This window comes from Halyomorpha halys, unplaced genomic scaffold, assembly GCF_000696795.3.
Source record: "Halyomorpha halys isolate HHAL.00 unplaced genomic scaffold, Hhal_1.1 Scaffold2209.1, whole genome shotgun sequence".
Classification (NCBI taxonomy): domain Eukaryota; kingdom Metazoa; phylum Arthropoda; class Insecta; order Hemiptera; family Pentatomidae; genus Halyomorpha; species Halyomorpha halys.
In genome coordinates, this window is record NW_027114435.1 from 109,159 (window position 1) to 130,530 (window position 21,372).

At 29.2% G+C, this 21,372-nt stretch overlaps 1 protein-coding gene across 5 annotated transcripts in view; it reads right to left on the bottom strand.

Annotated features, from left to right (window-relative positions):
• The window catches only part of LOC106691294 (uncharacterized), a 25,027-nt gene extending 5,352 nt beyond the window's left edge, over positions 1 to 19,675 (bottom strand). The window contains exons 1-10 of one of the 5 annotated variants that reach the window (XR_001344759.2): positions 19,480 to 19,675; positions 15,884 to 16,099; positions 9,390 to 9,510; positions 7,813 to 7,952; positions 5,691 to 5,917; positions 4,985 to 5,086; positions 4,269 to 4,328; positions 3,863 to 4,188; positions 1,757 to 1,855; positions 819 to 950 (exon numbers count right to left, since the gene is read on the bottom strand). Coding sequence is in view for 3 of the 5 variants with exons in the window: in XM_014437021.3 (XP_014292507.1) it covers positions 1,757 to 1,855; positions 3,863 to 4,188; positions 4,269 to 4,328; positions 4,985 to 5,086; positions 5,691 to 5,917; positions 7,813 to 7,952; positions 9,390 to 9,510; positions 15,884 to 16,099; positions 19,480 to 19,494 (1,306 nt within the window). In the remaining 2 variants the exon portion in view is untranslated. Of the gene's footprint in view, positions 1 to 791; positions 951 to 1,756; positions 1,856 to 3,862; positions 4,189 to 4,268; positions 4,329 to 4,984; positions 5,087 to 5,690; positions 5,918 to 7,812; positions 7,953 to 9,389; positions 9,511 to 15,883; positions 16,100 to 16,179; positions 16,210 to 19,479 lie in introns of all 5 variants that reach the window. The other 4 variants (XR_010844593.1, XM_014437024.3, XM_014437021.3 and 1 more) reach the window with 4 other exon arrangements.
• Positions 19,676 to 21,372: the final 1,697 nt, after the last annotated feature.

Sequence of the window (21,372 nt, forward strand, 5' to 3'; positions counted from 1 at the left end):
AGAGAGAGAGAGAGAGAGAGAGAGAGAGAGAGAGAGAGAGAGAGAGAGAGAGAGAGAGAGAGAAGGGGGGGCTTCTGAAGATTTGTCTGAATAATTATGTCTAGGAGGAAAAGAACTTGAAGCCTACTGATTTTATCTGTTGCTGAGTCTAAAAGTGTTTTTATCATCATTATCACTATTTAATGACAGCAGAAAATCATTTTGTTTGAGATTTAAGGTTTCAGAAAACCTTTCTGTGTCAGATTTGAACCAGTACCACTTCTGTAGCAAAATCAAATTCAAAGGTTTTAAGATGTTACCCATGACCGAGGCCACCATGACCTCAAAAAAAGTTAACAATGGTCTGTCCAAAAATAGACGAACAACTTCCTTTGTTTTTCTTCTTAACAACTGGAATGATCAGACATGGCTAATAAAACTAAACCCACCTACAGGAAGTTGATATATTTTGAGCTTTCAAACCAACTGGACTGTCTTTTTAGTTTATAATATTCATAAAAAACATTTCATTACCTATAATAATACATGTTATACATAATTTAAATACGGATTTCTTTTTTTAAACAGAAATACATAATATTATAAATATAATTTTTTTTTTCAAAATAATACTAGTTAACACAAGACACTGATTATGATATCAGATAGGTGTCAATGGGCATAATAAAACAAAGAACCCATAAAAGCAATAAAACAGACCCTACTTTCAGTGTAAACTATACACAATAATAATAGTCCGAATTTCATTCCTAATTAATTGAGAATAGTAGTGACACATATCAATAAAGTACCTAAGTATACATCCAATAAAACATTACACTTTATTCACTGTTGACATCATAAAGTTCAACAACTTTGGGAACAATTACTGCTGTACTTTAATTAAAATTTTATTATCGACATAGATGAAAGTCTTCACACCTGCCAAAAGCTTCCCTATGAGTTATCACCTACAAATCAAAAACAAACTTTAATAGTGCTTTAATAAATGACTTATAAATTGATTTTATATGTAGGCAATACTTTTTTAACCGAAACAAATTTTTTAAAGCAATAGAAGAACAAATAACAGATATTTATAATATATTAATAGATCAGTAAATTATCCAACTTAAAGAGTGCTTTGAAGGAGTGGAGGGCCAGTTACATTTATGACCACTGAATAAAGAAACTTGCCACATCAACTAAATAAATAAATAGAAATATTTAAAAGATGCAGGCATATTAAAGTGAATATTTCATAGATCAGGTTTTATAGGTTTTCAAAAAGTTTATATAAAAGTAAAAGTGGAATGAAACCTCAGACTTTTGAAAATGGTCTTAGATATGAAAGTAGCGCACCTTTGGGATAAACCTTTTTAAACAGCTTAATACATCAAAACCATATAATTTTTTTTTTGTTTTGTTTTCTAGTAAACTAAAACAACAATTTTAAGTAACTATTAACGAGAAACAGCATTGACTGTAACCCTTACATAATACTAGGCCAATAAAATAAATTATTGGTAAATGTCTACAGATAGAAACTAAAAACTATTGCCACACATAACAAAAAAATAATAACCAAAGTGAGACTTAATACTATTATTCATTTCCCTTATATTAGCCTCTTTTTGAATTGATTGCGCCTCCACTATAAAAGGCTATGGTACTCATTAAAGATCATCAATATTCATAACTGTTTTATGGGTGGTAAGATATTATGAGAAACAACCAGACATAAATTAAATGAGTTTCGAAGCTAAAATAAGAGTACCTTTGAAAGTTGAGCCTGGAGCTAACCTCCTTATTCCTTGTCTCCTGGCTTTCCTCTTTTTACTCCCTACAAGAGAGCTTTCTAATTTCCTGCTTTCTTCTAAAACATTCATAAGCAATAATTAAAATTTGAAGTTAGAATCATGTGTGTGTGTTGATACCAGTTATAAAATATTATGTTTTATAACATTTTATGTATATATGTTTTTTGTATTGTATATTACTAAATTACTAAAATATATGCCTCTTCTACAAAGAAAAAAAAAATTATTATATATATATAGTGTAATCTCGTTAATCCAAAATAAGAAATAATTGCAGCAGGGGGTTTGGCAATATGAATGTACATAAATATTTTTATTTATTTAATTTTTTTAAACATATTTTATTGGATATTTATCTCGGGTTACGAATGATCCAAGATACAAAAACTCGGGAACTTTTCCAAAAGTATATTCTCCGATCCTGATTTCTTCACTGGGCCTGGGGATTTCCTCTAGTACCATGTATTTTCTGCATTTTTGTGTATTTTGAATTGCTCATAACCCAAGACAATGTTGTGGACTCCTAAATTAAACAAAGAGTCCTATGTGCCAACCGCTGTTATTATAGCCTCAGTCCCTATTTTAGGAGCCGTGCCTTATCTAAGGACACCAAGATTTATTTGTGTAGAACAATTATTTGGCCAATTCTTCTGTATGGCTCGGAAACGTAGACTATCTCCAAGGCTGGTGAGCACAACTTAATGGACTTGGAGAGGAAGATTCTCTGTAAAATAATTGGAGCTGTTAAGGTTGATCAGATCGAACAAACCAGGAGCTAAAAGTTTTATATAAGGAACTAGATGTTGTTCAGTTTGTGAGGCTCAGTAGATTGAGGTGGGCGAGGTATGTTGCTCGGATGGCTGAGAGTGATCTGCCAAGGAAAATAGCGTAGGTAATACATGGAGCAAGACGCAGAGGAAGACCACGCCTTTGATGGAGTGATGGTGTGAGTGGTGATGCCAGGACCATGATGGGAGTGAGGAACTGGATGGCGGCTGCACAAGATCGTAATGATTGGTAATGATATGCTGATGCAGGAGGCCAGGACTCGACATCGAGTTGTGGAGCCAAATTAATAATAATAATAATTGGATATTTGACAGTTTGAAGATTTAAAAAACTAATATTTTATAAAGTAGATTTTTTTTTCATTAGGTGCTATGACTCTTATAACATCACCAGTCACTGGCTGTATTTTGGGAGACCACTTTTGTTTTCTTTTACATCCCCACTGTTAAAATTATAAGATTGTTCATTCATAAATGAAAAAAGTATAAATAAAAAAAAAATACTGTTTGTATAAATTTATTTATTATGTGATTAAAAAAAAAAAAAAATGAGTTCACCAACAAAGTCTGTATTATATATATTTCTACTTCTAATTAAATTAGTTTTAAGGAATCAAATAATTTATACAATCGATATTATGTATTATTAATTCCAACAACATATATTATTAAAACTTTCATACGAATGACATTACACGATATCAAAACTGTGAAATGTTCCACTTTCGATTTCACGGTGATTACAATAACTCGCCAATAGATCGGGACGTTAAAAATGTTCTTTACAAATGTGCAGTTTTATTTGAAAACAAAAATGTTATTACCTGCTGAGTTTTATCAAAAAAAGAAACTTATACACACATAAGCTATGACTGCCTATTGTATGATATGACAAACATCAAAATTAATTATGACTCTACTTTTGAAAGGAGAAAACTGAAGGCATGACAGAATTTAACTTTTATAATAAATCTAAGTACAATTTCAGAAAAAAATTATAGTTAAGACTTTGAAAAGCTAACCAAGAGCTAGAGAGGTAAATTCCATCTTTGTAAGTGCTAAAAGACATAAGGAAGAATATTGCATTTATTATTTAGCTAATTAAGAAATTAAAATTGTAAATAATTTATTAATGGGATACACAATATATGTATGTATGGAATGCACCAACAAATAAACGGTAATTTAAAAGGGTTTCTTTGAAAATAATGTATAGATATAACATTCATAATATAAATTCATAACTATTGATTAAAAATATTTTAAAGAACAAACCTTGCAATGAAATACTTTTGCTGTTCTCCATAGGATCATGATTGTTGTTTATGGATTGGTCATTAGGAGCTAACAACACAAACCCGCTATAGTTGTTCTTCATTTCTACATCAGTTTCATTGTTGTTTTGACAGAAATCAATATTTTCTTCACTGCCTGTTGTCATCAGATTATCATTATTATCTTTTGTATGGCTAACGCTAACTAAATCAAGAGAAGAATTAGGTTTAGATTTTGGAGCTTTCCTCTTCCCCTTTTTAATCACAGAAGGTTCATCGGTAATTTGTAAAGGTAAGCCATCATCAGACTTCTCTCCGCTTTGATCACTGTGCAAAATCATTAAATATATCACTAAAGGTAGCCAATTTGGAATAAAATATGAAGTAATTTAATTAATATTAAATACCTTTCAATCGCGAGATCAGTAGATTTTTCATTAAATGGTGTTATAGTTTCATTAACAGCCCTAAAATTTTAAAGAAACACATTAGTGGACAAAATACACACAATTTACTATCTTATTAAGAATTAATTGCTATAACCTACATATGGACACAACTGTTAATTACAAAATAACTACAAGATGACTAATTTTATAAGAATGTTTTTATAAGATGTAAATTTAATATAAAAAATAAGATTGGGGAAGATAAAAGCTAGAGGTTGATGATGGCAAACACATGCTATTTTGGCTTAAGGAAGCATCTCAGTAAGCTTTTCCAAGAGCTAACTTTACAAAAGCCTTACTAAGCTGGTCTTTACATGTTATTCTGAGACTTGGATTTCAAAAGCCAACGAAGAAGGAAGAAATCATCATTTTCGAAAGGAAAATATTATGGAGGATTCTAACACCATTAAGCAAGGAAACAAGTGGAGAAGGTAGTACAACAATGTTGTGTATAAATTTTTCAGGGAGGTCAATGCAATATGGAACATCAAATCAGAAAAACTGAGGTTGGCCATATAATAATTAATAAATGATCAATAATAATATGATATAATATAATATAATTAATAAATAAATGATCAAGTTTTTCCCCTTCAATAAAAGTTTAAATGGTTCGATTATTATTTAATAAATTAAACCTAAATAAATATCACTAGAGAATGAGTATTACTTACTTAGTTGTCTTGATTTGTTTATTTCGGGATTTTTCACTTTTATTACCACTCTTGGTTTTTTTAATAGGTAATATTTCATCCTTATCTTGATTAAGCTCCCACCTGTAAAAAAGAAAGAATATATAAGAAATTATTAAAATATGCTTTAAAAATCGAAGTTATTCAGATTGTTGAATTCAAGATGTGTGTGCGTGAAAATAAATCTGATTATTTTCTTGGTTCTCATCCTTTATCCATGCAGTAAAAATGTAAAAACCATTTGAGTAGTCCGTTTTACATTATTTTTATCAACAGAAGTACTTCTTACCACTTCCTAAACATAAGTGGGTACAAACATTTGTTAGATCTGCTATATAATATCTAATCAGCTACGAGGACTTAACAACCTTTCCAAATCAAGCTCTTGATATTTCCCATCTCTCATTTATTAGAAGAGAAACGTGTACTTACCATATTATATCTTGCTACATTTTACTATAGTACCTTTTTCCTCTAGAGAACACCTTGGTAGCCAGGTCTTGTTTCGTCAATCATTCAAGGAGAATTATTTAGAATGCATGCATAATAAAGTTTTTGATAATATATAGGAAACAAAATATTATACATAACCAAAGAGTGAGAGAGTCATTCTAATACAACTTCCAATGATCATTCAAAAACAAAGATGGGTGAATTAACAATACAAAAATAACAGTGAAACATGTACCTGTTTGATCTTCTTCTGTTGGCATAACTTGTCCACATGAACTCTCTATAGCGTTGTCCTTTACAAGCCCTGGCTCTTGTTCTTTTGGTGTTTACATTCTCCTCTAAAATGTGCGACCTCCAAACTTTAAGCCTTTCTTCCTCCTTCTCAGATGTTTCAGTACCTGGCCTAGATTTATCACCATGTTCTTCTATTTTTGGTTCAGGCACAGCAAGTGGAAGAGAGGGCTAACAAACATTTGCATTCATGACAATTCAATGTATAACATATAGTATACAGTATACCATGTACTACACCAGTATGATATATAGTATAACATGTAGTAAAATAAAAACATAAAGTGTACAGATGTTGAGAACAAAAATAGATAAACCCACATGCTGTTAAAGGAAAACTTAATAAGTAGAAGATTTTACAAATTTTTGTCAAATTGCTTTAGACCAGGTTTGAAGGCGATTCCTTACATTTCTGTTATCAAGGAACATATTTTAAAAATATATTAGTTTTATTCTCAATTTTAACAATGTAAGATAGTCTATTCTAGTTCACATAGTAAGATAGTCTATTCTAGTTCTCAATGCTTCAATTAACCTTCCTCTCCTACAGACCGGTTGGGTCAGATCTTATCTCACTGCCTTTAATAGAGCATTTTTCAATTAAAAACCCATTGATCACATAAAATTTGTGTTTTAAACAAATTTTATTTCACTTGTATTAATTAAACAAAAGTTAACTCTGTAAAATTAACAGTTTGGTTGCAATTAGTTTTTACAGTTAAGAAATGTTTAAATTATTAGTCTTATCATATACTCAAGAAACTAAAACAGAAAAGGACAAAACTTCGAATTAATTGAACATTGAATAACCAATTTCCTCAGATGTTAATGGGCACCCAGGACAGATAATTACTTTGTGTTCTCATCACAGAAAACTATCACTTTTTGAACAAAACGTTACCTTTTATACTCTTTATACAATTGTTAGAACTCTTCTAATGTTTTTTTTTGTTTTTTAATAGTAGTAAATATTCAATATGATAGATAAAGAGGGTACCTAAGAACATAACTTGGTGGAAGCAGATAGAGGACCGTAATGCAAGAGAGAACAACTAAGTCAATCCGACCCTAAGAGAGGAGGGTCAAAAACATAATAATAACATATACCAGGCACAACTCTAGTATTTGATTGGGTTGTATGAGTATGCTACAACACACAAAATCAAATTTCAAGCCAGAGGAGAGTGAGTACAATAATTCATAAAACAGTTAGCAAGATATAAAAAGATCTGAAGGATTTTGGTTAAAGTAAAGTAATTTGAAGATTTCATTTCAGTTCATTTAATCCTCATCATAAATAAATAAAATCATTAAAATAATAAACATTCTTTTGAAAATCTTTAAAAAATAATTTCAAAGTAACATTCTTCAAAATATTAAAGGAAATAAAAAAAAGGGAACTTAAAATACATGGAGAAGATTTTAAGAACAAAACTAAATTAGTCCATTCTTTTTGGATACCTTACATATAATGCTTAAAAACAAATAAAATAAATATATATATATATATATATGTATATATTTCTATATATTGGTACAGGACCCATAAAATAATTTTTGTTAAGGATTACTACTAAGACCATGGATGACAGAGCTTGCTGAGCCACAAACCATCTCACACTCGAGCCCATTCTCATGTCAGAAGCAGTGCCAGTTCGAATCTGGATTGGGTGGGTTGAGTTTTATTTCATGGTGGATTCTCGGAATAAATCCCAATTTTCCCACTCTGGTTAGAATAGGTTGATAACGTTTTGGGTAACCCGCCTTTCCTACCCTAAGTTGGAGAACATAAGGCTGTTAAACCCCAAATAAAAAAAATATTGTAACTTTTGCTAGGAATATAGGCATAAATTTAATTTAATCATAAACATTTTGACTTTATTTTTGTTAATTGTAAGATTGTAAAAAAAATGAGTTGAATACTGGGTTAATGTAAAACATCTAGATTTTAAGAATCAATGGGTGTTCAATTACTGACAATTAATGCTGTAATTTAATTTAGGTTTAGATGTAAATCTTCAGTAAATAAATAAATATTAAATTTACTAAATGAGAGATGTAATTACCTCAACAACAGGCTCAATATTACTGTAAACCTCATCTCTGTACCTCTTTTTTAAGGGCTTAGGCAATGGAGGTTTAATTTCAATTATTGGTTCTTTACTCAACTGGAGCAAACTACTAAGACCTCCAAGCTGGGATTCATCTAAAATAGACAAGTACATTCACTATTAGCAAAACAAAAATTTAATACATATGATGACAATGTCATGAGGCAACACTGATCATATGAAACCCTTTGCCGTTTGTACTAGTAAAAAACAAAATTAATTAAATCTTTCAAAGAAACTATTGTTATCTGTAACTGTTGTTATTATCATTGTTAAAAAACTAGTTCATAAAAATTCACTTTACTTTGAATAAATGGCAAGTTAATCTTAAAAAGACAGTTATGTAAATATAAAAATATAAATGCATCTAAGGTTTATATCTTATTCACACTTTGCTCTATTTATTTCTGATAATTGGAGCATAACAACTACTTGCTAATGTATCTTAATATATAATAGATGTTTAAAAAGCAAAGCTATTTTGCAGAATAGTTCTAACATGATATTCTACCTCAGAATGTGGAATATTTGAGAGTACAAGAAAACTACTTTATTTAGTTTGAATGACAGATCCTGGATAAAATATTTGGTAAGATATTCAATAATGTCAATTTGAAAATTTTAAATAATATATAGCCAAAGGAGCTCTCCAAAAGGCCTCATGTCATCAGAGAGATTAAGGTTGACAGCTCTGATGCACTGGCCATATTACTAAACTATACCTCACCACATTCCTCAGTAGGTTCTACATGAAAGGATCTATGTCACAAGAAGACAAAAATTGATGGGTATACGGATGGATGAAATATCAATCTAGAAAACTTATAACTGGAGGGCAGCTCCAGTAAACTGAACTGGAAAAACTGCAGACTGGAGGAGCAGGATGCAAGAGGCCCTGACACTCAATGAGTTGTAGTACCAAAGAAAAAAAATATTTTTTCCATTCCATTTAGTCAGCTCTTTTTAAGCAACAATAGTCAATTTTAATAAACTAAAATGACCTCATAAATGGATTGCTTCAAGGGAACTAGATTTGGTTTGTCAAAGATCTCTCCTTTGGCTATTGAACCAAGGTACCTTACTTTGATCAACAAGTTTTAATACAAAAATAAAAGGTATTAGAATTTTTATCTACATCCAATATAACTGATATGTACACACAACGACTGTAATAATCTCATGTAAAATCCATTTAAAGATTAGAAAATAATAGATAAAAAAAATGAATTATCTGAAATTAGAGGTAGAACCTGACCCTGATATTTTTCTATTATCAACTAACATATTTTGTATAAATATAATAAGTATTCATCCCAATGCGAAATGAATTTGTAAATAGTGAGAGTTGATTGGCATATATCACTGTCAAAATTGAAAAATAATTATCCAAATATGTTTATTTAATTACATATAAACAGATAACATATCATAAACAGATAAAAAAACACCCTGCACTACTCTTATTGATGACAATAATTAAATAGTTAAACCAAATAATCAATGATAATCAACAAAAGAAAACAATTAAATACCTGCTAATTTTCCAGGAACTATCCCTGGTTGAGATAGATCACTTTGTTGCTTTCTGTACTTTCCTCCAGGCATCCTGAACCACTTTGCCCTAGAGGGTGGTTTAATGAGATTCTCTTTGTGCTGTTAAAAAAAAATTCAAAATATTAATCTTATAAGAAACCATGATAAAAAGTGGCTCTAGTTAGTGGTTAAACTAAAAACTTATGACTGATTGTGATCTAAAAATTTAAGTAAAACTTGACTATCTTAATATATTAGGTCTACGGGAAAGTCCTGTCCAATTCTTAGAATGAAATAAAAAGTGCTGTCAAGATCATGTTAGAGCATAATTTTTTTAATGAAAACATCTAATACTGCAGCTTGATTCATCTTAACAAACCATTTCATACCATAGTTAGAAACTAGAATTGGTGTGAAAATATTAGAAATGGACACCGCATCTTTGCTTGCCACTTGAGTGCCAAATCTTCATTTCCACAGAAAAAAATTGCACCCTTCTTGGACTGGATGATAAATGGGAATTAAAATTGAATTACCTACAAAACATCATAAGGAAAAGAGCAAATTGTGAACCCGGAAAACTTGCACCCACCACCTTTAAATAGAAGTTGAGGCTGAGTAAGAGAATGTGGTTTTATGGTGGGATATTCAAGGAAAAATACAATTAGAGCTGTTCAAAGCGAAGCTAAAATCTGAGTTCGGAAAAGTACTGTTAGAAATTAGATAATTTAAAAACAAGACTACAAGAAAGGAGGCTGGCAATCTTCAATAGGTAGGACATCATACTGCTTCATGATAATGCTTTGGGAACTCATCAGCAAATCACAGAGTTGGGCTAGGAAATTCTTTTGCATTGAACAAACTCTCCGGACCTAGTATCCTCTGATTATCACTTGTTTCCATTTTTACAAAATTTTTAAAAGGGCAAAAATCCAGACAAGCACTGGTTCAATTTTTCGCCTCTAGGGACAAGGCATTTTTTAAAAATGGGATCAACAAATTGCCATCGAGCTGTCATTAAATCATAAATAATGATAGCTAATGTATTATTCAAGGTATGAAAAAATTATTATTTTGTTTTATTCTAAAAAGGAAAGTACTTACTGGTAGACCTAATAACTTATTATGAATCAGTTTCATAATACATACTGATCAGAAATAGTATTAAAATTGCCAGAAATGATAGATTGAAAGTATGAATAGGTAAATATAGAAAATAAGGTTGTCTTATAAATTCCTGATTTAAAGATTATAATGTACCATTTAGCAAACTATTAAACTGGAAAATATAGATAGTATAGCTATTCATAAGACTAAAAAAACTATTGGTTTCAATAGGTCACACTGAAAATAGTCAAATATTATTCATAATTAGACATAAAAAGTTTTATGACAAGTATCTATTCAGTGTTTCAAATTATGAATAATTAAAAACTGAATTTGCATGAAAATACATTTTAAAAATAATTTTTTTAACAAAAATACTTGAATATCTATTACATAATCTAAGAAAAATATTTATTAAAAAAATCATCAAAATGTAAAAAAAAAAAAAAGAAAAATTAACAAGGGTGGAGAGAATCCATATTGAAAAACAGCCTCCTAAAATACCAAAATTTAGAAAAGGTAAAGAAAAAATAGATAAAAACTACATATCTAAAAACTATTACAAAAACAAATCATGAAACCAGTTAAGGAAGGAAAGTATTTATCCAAAGTATTGTAAAGTTAAAATCTACAAAATATCATAGTAATGAAATGTTCAAAGAGTTTTAAAATGAAAAGAGAAATATATTTATTCTGGGACAGATTGACATCCAAACAAACTTAAAAATTGGAATTTTTTTTCTCAGTTTACAAGGTAAAGGAATAATATGTTTATGATATTGTTTTTTAAATGTGTAAAAATACTTAAAAAGAAAACTATCAAAGAATGAAAACTTTCTAAATATTTCAAAAATAGGTAACAAAAAAAAATGAACAAATGGATGATTCTTTGTTTAATAAAATAGATAGTTTAAACATTAGAATGGAAATATATGAAGGTTTTGCTAATAATATAGCAATAGATTTGTGAAAAAATAAAGATTTAATCCATGTATCAGTGAAAACAATTTTTCTATAAATAACATAAATAATCTTTTATTCCTATCTCTTGCATTTATCTACTGATTCTGGGTATTCCCCCATCCTCAGGATGATCTTAACAAAATTGTTACCAGGGTTACACTCTGGTAACAAATATGATACCAGTATGATTCGGGTAGCATATAGTGGTATCACTCATCTGAGTAGAAGCACCATACTCGAATATGAGAAAATGCAGGAATGTTTTTAGATAAAAATTCATTTATCTATTCAATCTCAGACAGGAGAAACATATAAAATGAAACCAGTAGTCAAACGATGAGAAAATATCCATATCATTATTGCAATTTTTCAGGAAATGGTTAAATAAGAATTTATAAAAATGTACTAAAACTACATATTGAGTTTAGCCAAAATCTCTGCTGAAAAATTCCTGATGAAGACCTGAAACTCAGGTCGAAACGTCGGCACGAATAAATAATTTTTTGTTCATTTGTGTTTTTTTTGCTGACTGCACCCCCTGACCATCTTCTACACTTATATATAAAAAATATTAAAACACGGTATAACAAACAAGTATTATAAAATGAGAATCGTAAGATTAATTTTTAATTAAAAATCAATGATGTAATGAAAAGATTTATTCTTCAAAGGAAAACTGAGAAGCTTTTGAACAACCTATGTAGGTTTACGTACATTAAAATTATATTCTACTCTAAATTTTACTTAAAAATATAAATAAAACTCTTAAAGATAAAAAATCAGCTAACTAGTAACGCCAGAGACCCATTAATATCTTTTTAAACAAATCTCAACCAACTAATTCAGAAGATGAAGAAAGATCATTTCGAAAACCCATTACATGATAGTGTATTAAATTTCACAAAATGAAACTCAGAAAAATAGTTGGAGGTTCATTAAAAAAAAAAAAAAAAAAGAGAGAGAATTTTAAATATATACTATTTTAACTAATAAGTACATAATATTATTATTATATTCAAAATAAAAATAATAACATTGGAAGATCAATGATTGGCCGTGTGTAATATACAAAAGGAAGATGTTCCTGCTATGGTCAAAAGAACTCAAATGGTAATTAAATTATTTATTGTGAGCCAATGTTTCATCCCACTTTGCAGGGCTTTGTTAGGACCAAAAGAGATACAAACAACTAAAATAATGGAACAAAGTAAGAGAATAGATAAAATAAGTCAACTAAGGTATGGCTAAAAATGATTAAAATATGTGAAACTTTATATAAAAATGAACTAAGTAAATGAATGAAGATAAAAATAAGATGTACAGAGAAAAGTATAATATAATCAAGAATTACAAAAAAGTATTAGACAATTAATGAAAATGGAAATAATAATAAATGAAAAAGTAGATAAAAGAGAAATATAAAAAAGACAGTACACAATAAGAAACGGAAAATAAGATTGAATAAAATTAAAGTTAAGAAAAAAGAAAAATAATCAACAAAATAGGTCACCCATCTTTCTGAATGACGGAAAGTTAAAGAATGAGTTTGAGGTGGATGTAAAGTATCAATAGGATAGGGGAGCACAGAAATTTGATGGTTTAAAGTGGGGCGAAACACTGGCTCACAATAAATAGTTCAAATACTATTTGAATTATTTTGACTGCACCCGAACCATCTTCATTCTATAAAAATAATAATAAGTTTATTATACCAGCATAAGTCATTTGTTTTTTAGAATTTCTTTGAAGTCTTAACTTTATTCTTGTTGTAGACTCAAATGTCATTTACATTTTCACTGTTCCAGTAATTTTACATTATATTTCAGTAGTCTTTTTTTTTTACTTTTTAGTTCACCTTTTGACCAAGAAGAATTTTTTGTTCCACCCTAAAAATTGGCTAGTAAATTTTTGTGAGAAACTCAACAAATTTTAAAAGAAATTTTTCATAACCATTAAATCATGAAAATGTATTAGGCAATTAAAGCAGTAAGATTAAACTTCAATTTTTTCCATTTGAACTTTTTGTGACTAAGATCGCTCTTCCCATGAACTCTTCCTCCTAGATAATTTAATTCTAATCCAAAATTAAAATAAATTTTTAAGCGCAAGGAACATGTATACTTTTTTATGGTTTCAAAAAGAATAGATAAAAAAATATTTAAGCATACAAAAAAGGAAATAATAGTTTTGAGTTATAATAATAGTTTTGAGAACTTATTTTCATAAATGCTGCAGCAATGTCAATCTGTACAATAATAAAAAATAATATCTAGAAAATTTAAAAACAGTGTGAGTTCGAAACTTTAAGTCCAAAAAAGTAATTCATTTCAAACTACCAATAGGAAATATTTAATATCATGTATTAAGAAAAGATGTTGAAAATCAATGTTATGAATATTGCAAAATATTTATAATAAATCCAGCATATGATAATGTAAAATTTATAATTACCAAACATTCAAGTTTTAAGTAATATAATTTAGTATAGCTCCTTATGAGTTCTAATTGTGATTTACATTTATATCAAAATTAACCTAAAGCTATGTTTATGCTAACAATGTTTACTCATGCCAAATAAACTGTTTTGTTTTAATAGATTGTTTACATTACTATAGCATTATGTACATAACAGATGTTGCCTTTCAGTTGCTCATACCCACAAAGGGTCTTTAATCTATGTGTTAGGTAGTCTTGACTAAGCATATTGTGAGTAAAAGAGGACATTGATTCTTTGAAGATAACATATTTACAAATGTAGATAGCATATTTAGTTTAGTCTAGTTATCAATCAGAGCATTGTATATGTTACAGTTTGGTATATATTTTGATAAAAACTGCTAAATTAAAATCAAAACCCATGTGAGATATTAAGATACTAGAATTATTTTACAGTAAATATATTAAAAAGAAATGATTCGACAGGATTTGGATTGTGACTGTACTGACAAGTAATTCTGAAAAGTCTGACAACACAAATAAAAATTTACTTCAAAAATCTGTAGTCATCAATCAAATACTAAACTAGTCCACTCATTAACCCTTTACCCATCCGTGGAATTTTTGTGTGTTTCATTAGAAATCTCGAACTTGTCGTATTTAAAGTCATGGCAAGGTATTTTAGGTAATTTCTAATAAAATAAAAAAAAAAGTGTATCACATGTAAAGCATAGAATTTATCACACCATTATTGTTTTTTTATCAACTTTTTTTGTTGTTATTCTAATTGAAAAAGTGATTTTTTTTATTTCCAATCTGATAATTTGGCCCTCTTAACACTAAATGAAATCAAAATGGCTGATTATTACTAATCACAGAATGATTAAAGCATGTAAAAAGTATTCTATTGAAAAATAAAAAAAAAAGTCAAAGAAGATATGTCAGTTGCCAAAAAAAGAGTTCGTCCATCCTTTTCAATTTAAAAAGGTACTGAATTTGATGATGGAGGTATTGCCAGCTCACCATCGATATTTTTCAATTCCACAATGATAATTAAAGCTCTATCACTAATTTTATAAATATACTTCATTTTACAATAAAAGTTGATAAACATTTCAATACAGTGAATAAGTGTATTTCTTTCATTTAAGATCTTACATCATCTTCTTAACTGCCCAATGACAATATATGATGCACAAAGTGAATAGATTACCTCTTACCTTAGATTTATGACTCATTATTTGAATCTTTCTTCAAGTGATCTTATTTTTAATATTCTATTAAAATCATGTACTTCCTATAAAACCATGTAAAATTTCCTCATGTACACCACATATAATGCATGAAAGGTTGAAAAACACTAAAATCGTTAAGAGGCTTGTATTTTCAGAAAATTTGTATAAATAATAGCAAATACATTACCAAGGTTTGAAACTTTACATAACTTTGAACTATGCTGTGAAATGATTGTTAAATTTTTATTTTAAAGAATCTGGGACTAAAGTTCTAAAATAGTTTTAACTTATTTAGATGAGATCAGCAGATGATTAATAAGATAAGAAAAGAATGAATTATGATGATGCACTTGAAATAGATTAATTGATAATAAATACAGTTGAGATTAAAAGCGTCAATTATAACTATTAAGTCTTAAGTTAAATATACACAGCTAATGATATTAATTAAATTTAATTACAAGATCTGACTCAATTTTTCAACGATGAAGTAAATAATAATTTTAAGGAGAAAAATTCACTTATTAATTTTTTTAGAGAACAGACAGCTTCCTAGGGACAAAAAATATGCAATTATTGTAAAATAAACCTAAAAATAAAATAAAGAATAGGGAACTCTGTAACAATTCAGTCTCATACAAAGTTAAAAGTTTATTTTATTCAAATGGTAAGGATTACTTTGTCCAAAATTTTTAATACTGAGATGCAACAACATATGAGACGTTGATAAGAGCACAAAAGGAAGATCTTACCTGATGTGCTAAAGCAGAATACAGGGACTTGTCAATGTGTCCCAATGATGCCCACCATTCCCCTAACACCCTTGTCATTTCCCTGTTTTCAAGGGAAGGGTATTTCCGCCTCATACAACCCCTCTGCTGCTTGCAGAAGATCAAGAAAGCATTCATTGGGCCCTTATTATGCCCAAGAGTATCAGCCTTTTCTTTTTGGTTCTTTGGATACAAAGCCTAAAAAGCCATATCAAATCCACTTTACATATTACCAAAAAGAAAAAAAAACACTATCTAATAATATTCAAACTACATACCAAAAGAACAGTCAATTTTCATTTCTCTATCTAGAACAAAATGATTTTGGTAAGTGGAAGTAACTAACAAAATTAAGAAAACATATGTAGGTAAACTGGTCAAGACAAGCTGATAAATGGTGTTATATAGAGGGAAACAAAGCTGAAAACATGCTAAAATTTCTAATAAAAACAATTATACAATAATCTTTGAATTTAACTATGATTTAATTTAAAATCAAAATGATACCAAATTACAGTTGGTATAAAAGATTCTGCATTAATTAATTTGAAATTACAGAGAAAATATTTAATTTAATCAAATATACATCTGTCATAGTTTAACGTTATAATATTAAAAATAAGTAGACATATTTATTCAGATAATATGTGCTAGTTTTGTTAAGTATTATTGCATGTTGTCTTGAAAATCAATAGTAGATTACAACTGATTGTGGGTGGCACTCAAACTATGATGAATTATTTTCTAAATTCTAAAGATTGTCCTTAGGATCTAACAAAAAAAAAAATCAATTTTTCAAGACCAACTATAAAATAATGTTTTATTTTTGCCTAAGACATTAATGTAGTAGATTAAAAAAAAAGATTTATCAATCAACTGTATAATATTAAATCAATGTAAGTATAATAAACAATAAAATATGAAGAAATGGTGGTATGTCAGAGTTTGGCTCATTTCTTTTAAAACATATTTTAAAATATAAAATCTTAAAAAACTTCACTACAATTATATATTAACTAATAAGAATAATAAATCAAATTGGACAAAGAAAACAAAATTTCATATTAGGACAAAATATCAAATAGGACTTGATAATACATTTAAAAAAGGATAAGTAAAAACGATAATTTTGTAAAAGGATATAATTTCCGATTATCAAATTAAATAACCCTTAAAATAAAAATGAGTTTAATAACCAGGTTATTCGTATTATTTATATACGATTAAAAGTAAAATCACTCCAAAGTTTCACGATTAAAAGAGTAAAGATAGAAAAGTGGTAACTCAAGTTCATGCAGGAAAAGAAGGCACATGCATGAGAGTATTTCAAGGAAGTTATGATGGAAACTTAACAAAGTTAAAGTATATTTGTATACACTCATTCCTACGCGATACATCTTTTTGAATCAGAAGTTTAAGTAGAATCAATACGAATTTCCTTGAATCCCATTTTCCCCCAATGGAGGAAGGTCAGGTTCGGCCTTGTGTCGTTGTGGGTGGACGCCGAGAAACAACTAATTCCACTAACTCGTTTTGATTTTAGGAACTAATAATGAAAGCTTTATATCATCTAGATCTATACAAATAAAAAATTAGACATTAAATAAAAGATTTGGCTTGATTAATTAATATTACTGAATGAAGTAAATTTCAATTGAAATGATTTAAAACATTTTAAAGAATTCAAGTATCAGGAGATAAAAGATAAACCACACAGAGGATAAAAAAAACAATACTATTTAAACCTCAAACAATTTAATGATTTCAATCAAACATAATGATAAAACTATTAGTTGAAAGAGTTATTTAAAAAAGAATATGAAAACGTATGAGAAATGGGCTCATATGAAACCGAATCGGTTGGAGTATGTTTTACGAAAGTTGTCACATATAACGACAAAGAATCAAGTTCTCTCTAGGGAAGATATGATCTAAAAATAAATTTGACCTTCGAGAACGAATACACGAATTCAAATCGAATAAAAACTTAATTGCATTATTCCAACATTTATGTTCCATAATACAGTCTAATCAGTTTGAAAACGTTGACAAACTCAACCATAAAAGAAAAACTTACACTGAAATAATAAAACTGTAGTGAGTGATACAATAAAACTACGAAAGGTCTATTCTTCCTGGACCGATTTATAAATACCAGAGAACTAAAAATAGAATAATTCTATATAAAAAGTGCTTCTGAAACTAAAACTCATAATGTATCAATGAGATATAACATATGTCTTGGCTGATCACAATACTGTATTTAAGTATATTTCTGAAAATATATTCTGAGCTTAACAACAAATCCGAGCGTATTACGTCACACCGCTAACAATCGCAGGGGAGGGAGGGACATTATTGTTAAAATGATCTGTTACTAAGCTCTTGAAATCACTTAAGTGTAACAAAATGCTACCTGATATACCTACATAATAAAAGATGAAGTTTGAATTTCATATAATCTTTGCTATAATGTGAAAATATAAATCAATACATAATAACGTAGTGCCAAACGCCATAATATACAAATGTGAATACAAAGTCAGGATAATTAAAATATTTTGTTAAAAGTAAATAAAATACTTTCACCTCAGGGAAATTAACTAAAGGGTACCTTAACTAGAGCAATGCCCGATGCTATGTTAATCATACAATTTATGTTTTCGAAATAAACTAAAAATAACTGAAACAATTTCTTTCATTATATTTGTAATTAAATCAAGAAATATTTTACAACTTTATTGGAGCGAAGTATCCACCGACTCTAGAATACAAATGAATCCATAATGACCGATTTTCGAAGTGGTTAAGGAGGAAATTAAACTAGAGGCGGGGTTCCTCCAATGTTCCTGTACCTCACTCAAGGTTAGTTGAAATCTACTAAGCCAAAATATTTATTGTAGTTGGAGCGTTCACCTACAAGTGGAGGGGAGTTACAATTGATAAGTAATTCCAGTTCAAATTAACTCATCCTTGCCTAGTGACGTCCAGTTATTCTTATGTAAACATTATAATTACATCCACAGTGACAAGTGCAAGGATTACAATAACTATGTCACTTTCACCTAAATTCGAAACGTCCTTGAGGAAGAAGCTTGATAGGCCTTATTTTAATTTTAAAAAAGTAATAAAAAGGCTACTCTATTAAAATACTAAAATTTGTACCAATAAACTAAAAAAAAAAAAAAAAAGCGTGCGTTTTACCGGGTGACGCGAGTTATGTCACCGACTGACCTCATTTCTTAAGAATTATTTCGGAACTTTCCCAGTACCACCTAGGAATAACTCATAGATGAATCGAAAATGTAAAATAACGCAAAAACTCTCTCAATTTTAGGTAAACATTCAATTCACTCATAATTGGATCTCAAGGTCGTGCGATGTGACAAGCTCGCGAACTTCTTATCTCCAACACATCAAAAACTAGGAAATATAACGAAAAGACAATTTGAATTGAATCGATAATGAAGAAATACTAGTTGAAGATCGTCAGCAAATGAACTCAGTGATGTGAAAGCTGTCGGCCTCTTATAAAACATGTACTTTTCAAAGGAGAAACATAAGGGTTCAATACTTACACATTTACTCGCCATTATTAAATATGACGCCGGACATCCTAAGCATTTTCTGATAGTCCTCGATTTAAATTGAACACAAACAGTGATTAGAAGTCATTAAAGCACATACAAAAGGTGTAAGAGCACTAGTTAGGCTGGATGATGGAGAAGCAGCAAAGACGACGAACGGAGGTGCAATCAGCTGGGCAGCCCGGCACTGACTGAACCAACAGCTGTTCTCTAGTCCAATCCCCTGTCACCCTACACTACAATCAACTCACGCTTTACACACCAGTCTCCACCTTTTTTCTCCTTTCGGGCCATATTAAGTATGGAAAATACATTTAAACTCGTCTTATATTAATTTTAAAGGGCCATTACTCGTATTTAAAATACCATTCTATACCTTAGATTTCTGTATGAAATAGAAATGTTTTGTAGTATATGTGTACAAATTATAACACACAACTATCTTGTTATTAATCATCAATACTGTTTTTTATCTATTTTTAAACAAGCAATTTCCTAATATTCACAATTTGAATAATATTAAGGGAGAACTTAATATTAATTATTTATTCATAAATATGTATTCTAAAAATCCAATTCGTTCTTGAAATGACCTTGACTGCAGTTACAATGGGTTTTCTTCTCTCTCTCTCTTTTTTTTTTTTTTTTTTTTGTGCGTGTCATAATTATTCCTATTACTTTGTATTGTAACAACTAAAAAACAAACGTAATATTGTTAACCTCTGAACAAGGTCACATTAATGTAGGCTACATTAGAATATTACTGATTGAGTAAATAATTTTTAAGTTCTAGCGTACAAAAGAAAATACATTATGTGTTATTTATCAATTATATAAACATACAATTACAATATTGTTATTAATTTAATTTACATATATTTTCTACTTACTATTTCTCAAATAAACAATATTCTACTGTAGTCGGTTTTATGGATTTACGCTACATTAAACTATTATACCCTTGATTGAACCATATTAAACTTTCTTGAATATGAGTGCGATGATGAGGTTAATGTTGAGTGAATTGCAGGTATTTCCACCTCAAGTAACTCCATCAGGCGGCCATTTTAAGAGGTAAAATTAACACATTTAAAGGTGTCATCTTTGTTTACTTATGTATTATTAATTAAATTTAAGAAAAAATAATCAGAACAGCTTAGTGTCATCAAAATTAAAGTTTTAAAATAGACTTGCTATATTACGACAACATTGAGGGTATTCTTCACTTTCACATTAAAATAGTAATTACAAGACAATAAAATAGTTAATGCTTTGTAAGATTTATGATTGAGCGATTAAATATCTATTGTAGTTGTATTTAGTTCGATTTACTCCACGTTCATAATTTACTAAAAAGTGGAATCGATCATATTATTCGTACATACGATATACGAGACTAGTTCAGTACTTATTTTCATCTAGTTTAGCTTTGCGATGTTTTTTAAAATCATATGCCAATGATATTCTTATCTCAAACCATTAATTCAACAGAAAATAACTTCGATAAGAATTATTATTTATATACTGAGTGCAAAAATCATTCGAAATTTAATTAGACTTTTACTTTTATTTATCATATATAAGTGGGAGTGGGTAGCTCAGAAGTAAAGACACTCTGCTTCAAACTCCAAGGACCCAGATACGAATCTAGCTGTGGCAGATATTTTCTGTTTCAATATGGCCGTTAGTCAGCCCTGTGGGTTCAAGCCCTCAGGGTGTCCACCCAGCTTTATGAAAGTGGGTACCCTTAATTAAGTAATAATCTGGCGGTCGAGTGTGATTTTGATCAAATCACCTCCTTGCACAACCGTTGGTCTAGGAACAGTACTTATTCACAAAGTACTGCATTTCTGAACCTTCATGAGTTGTAGCGATACAGATTTA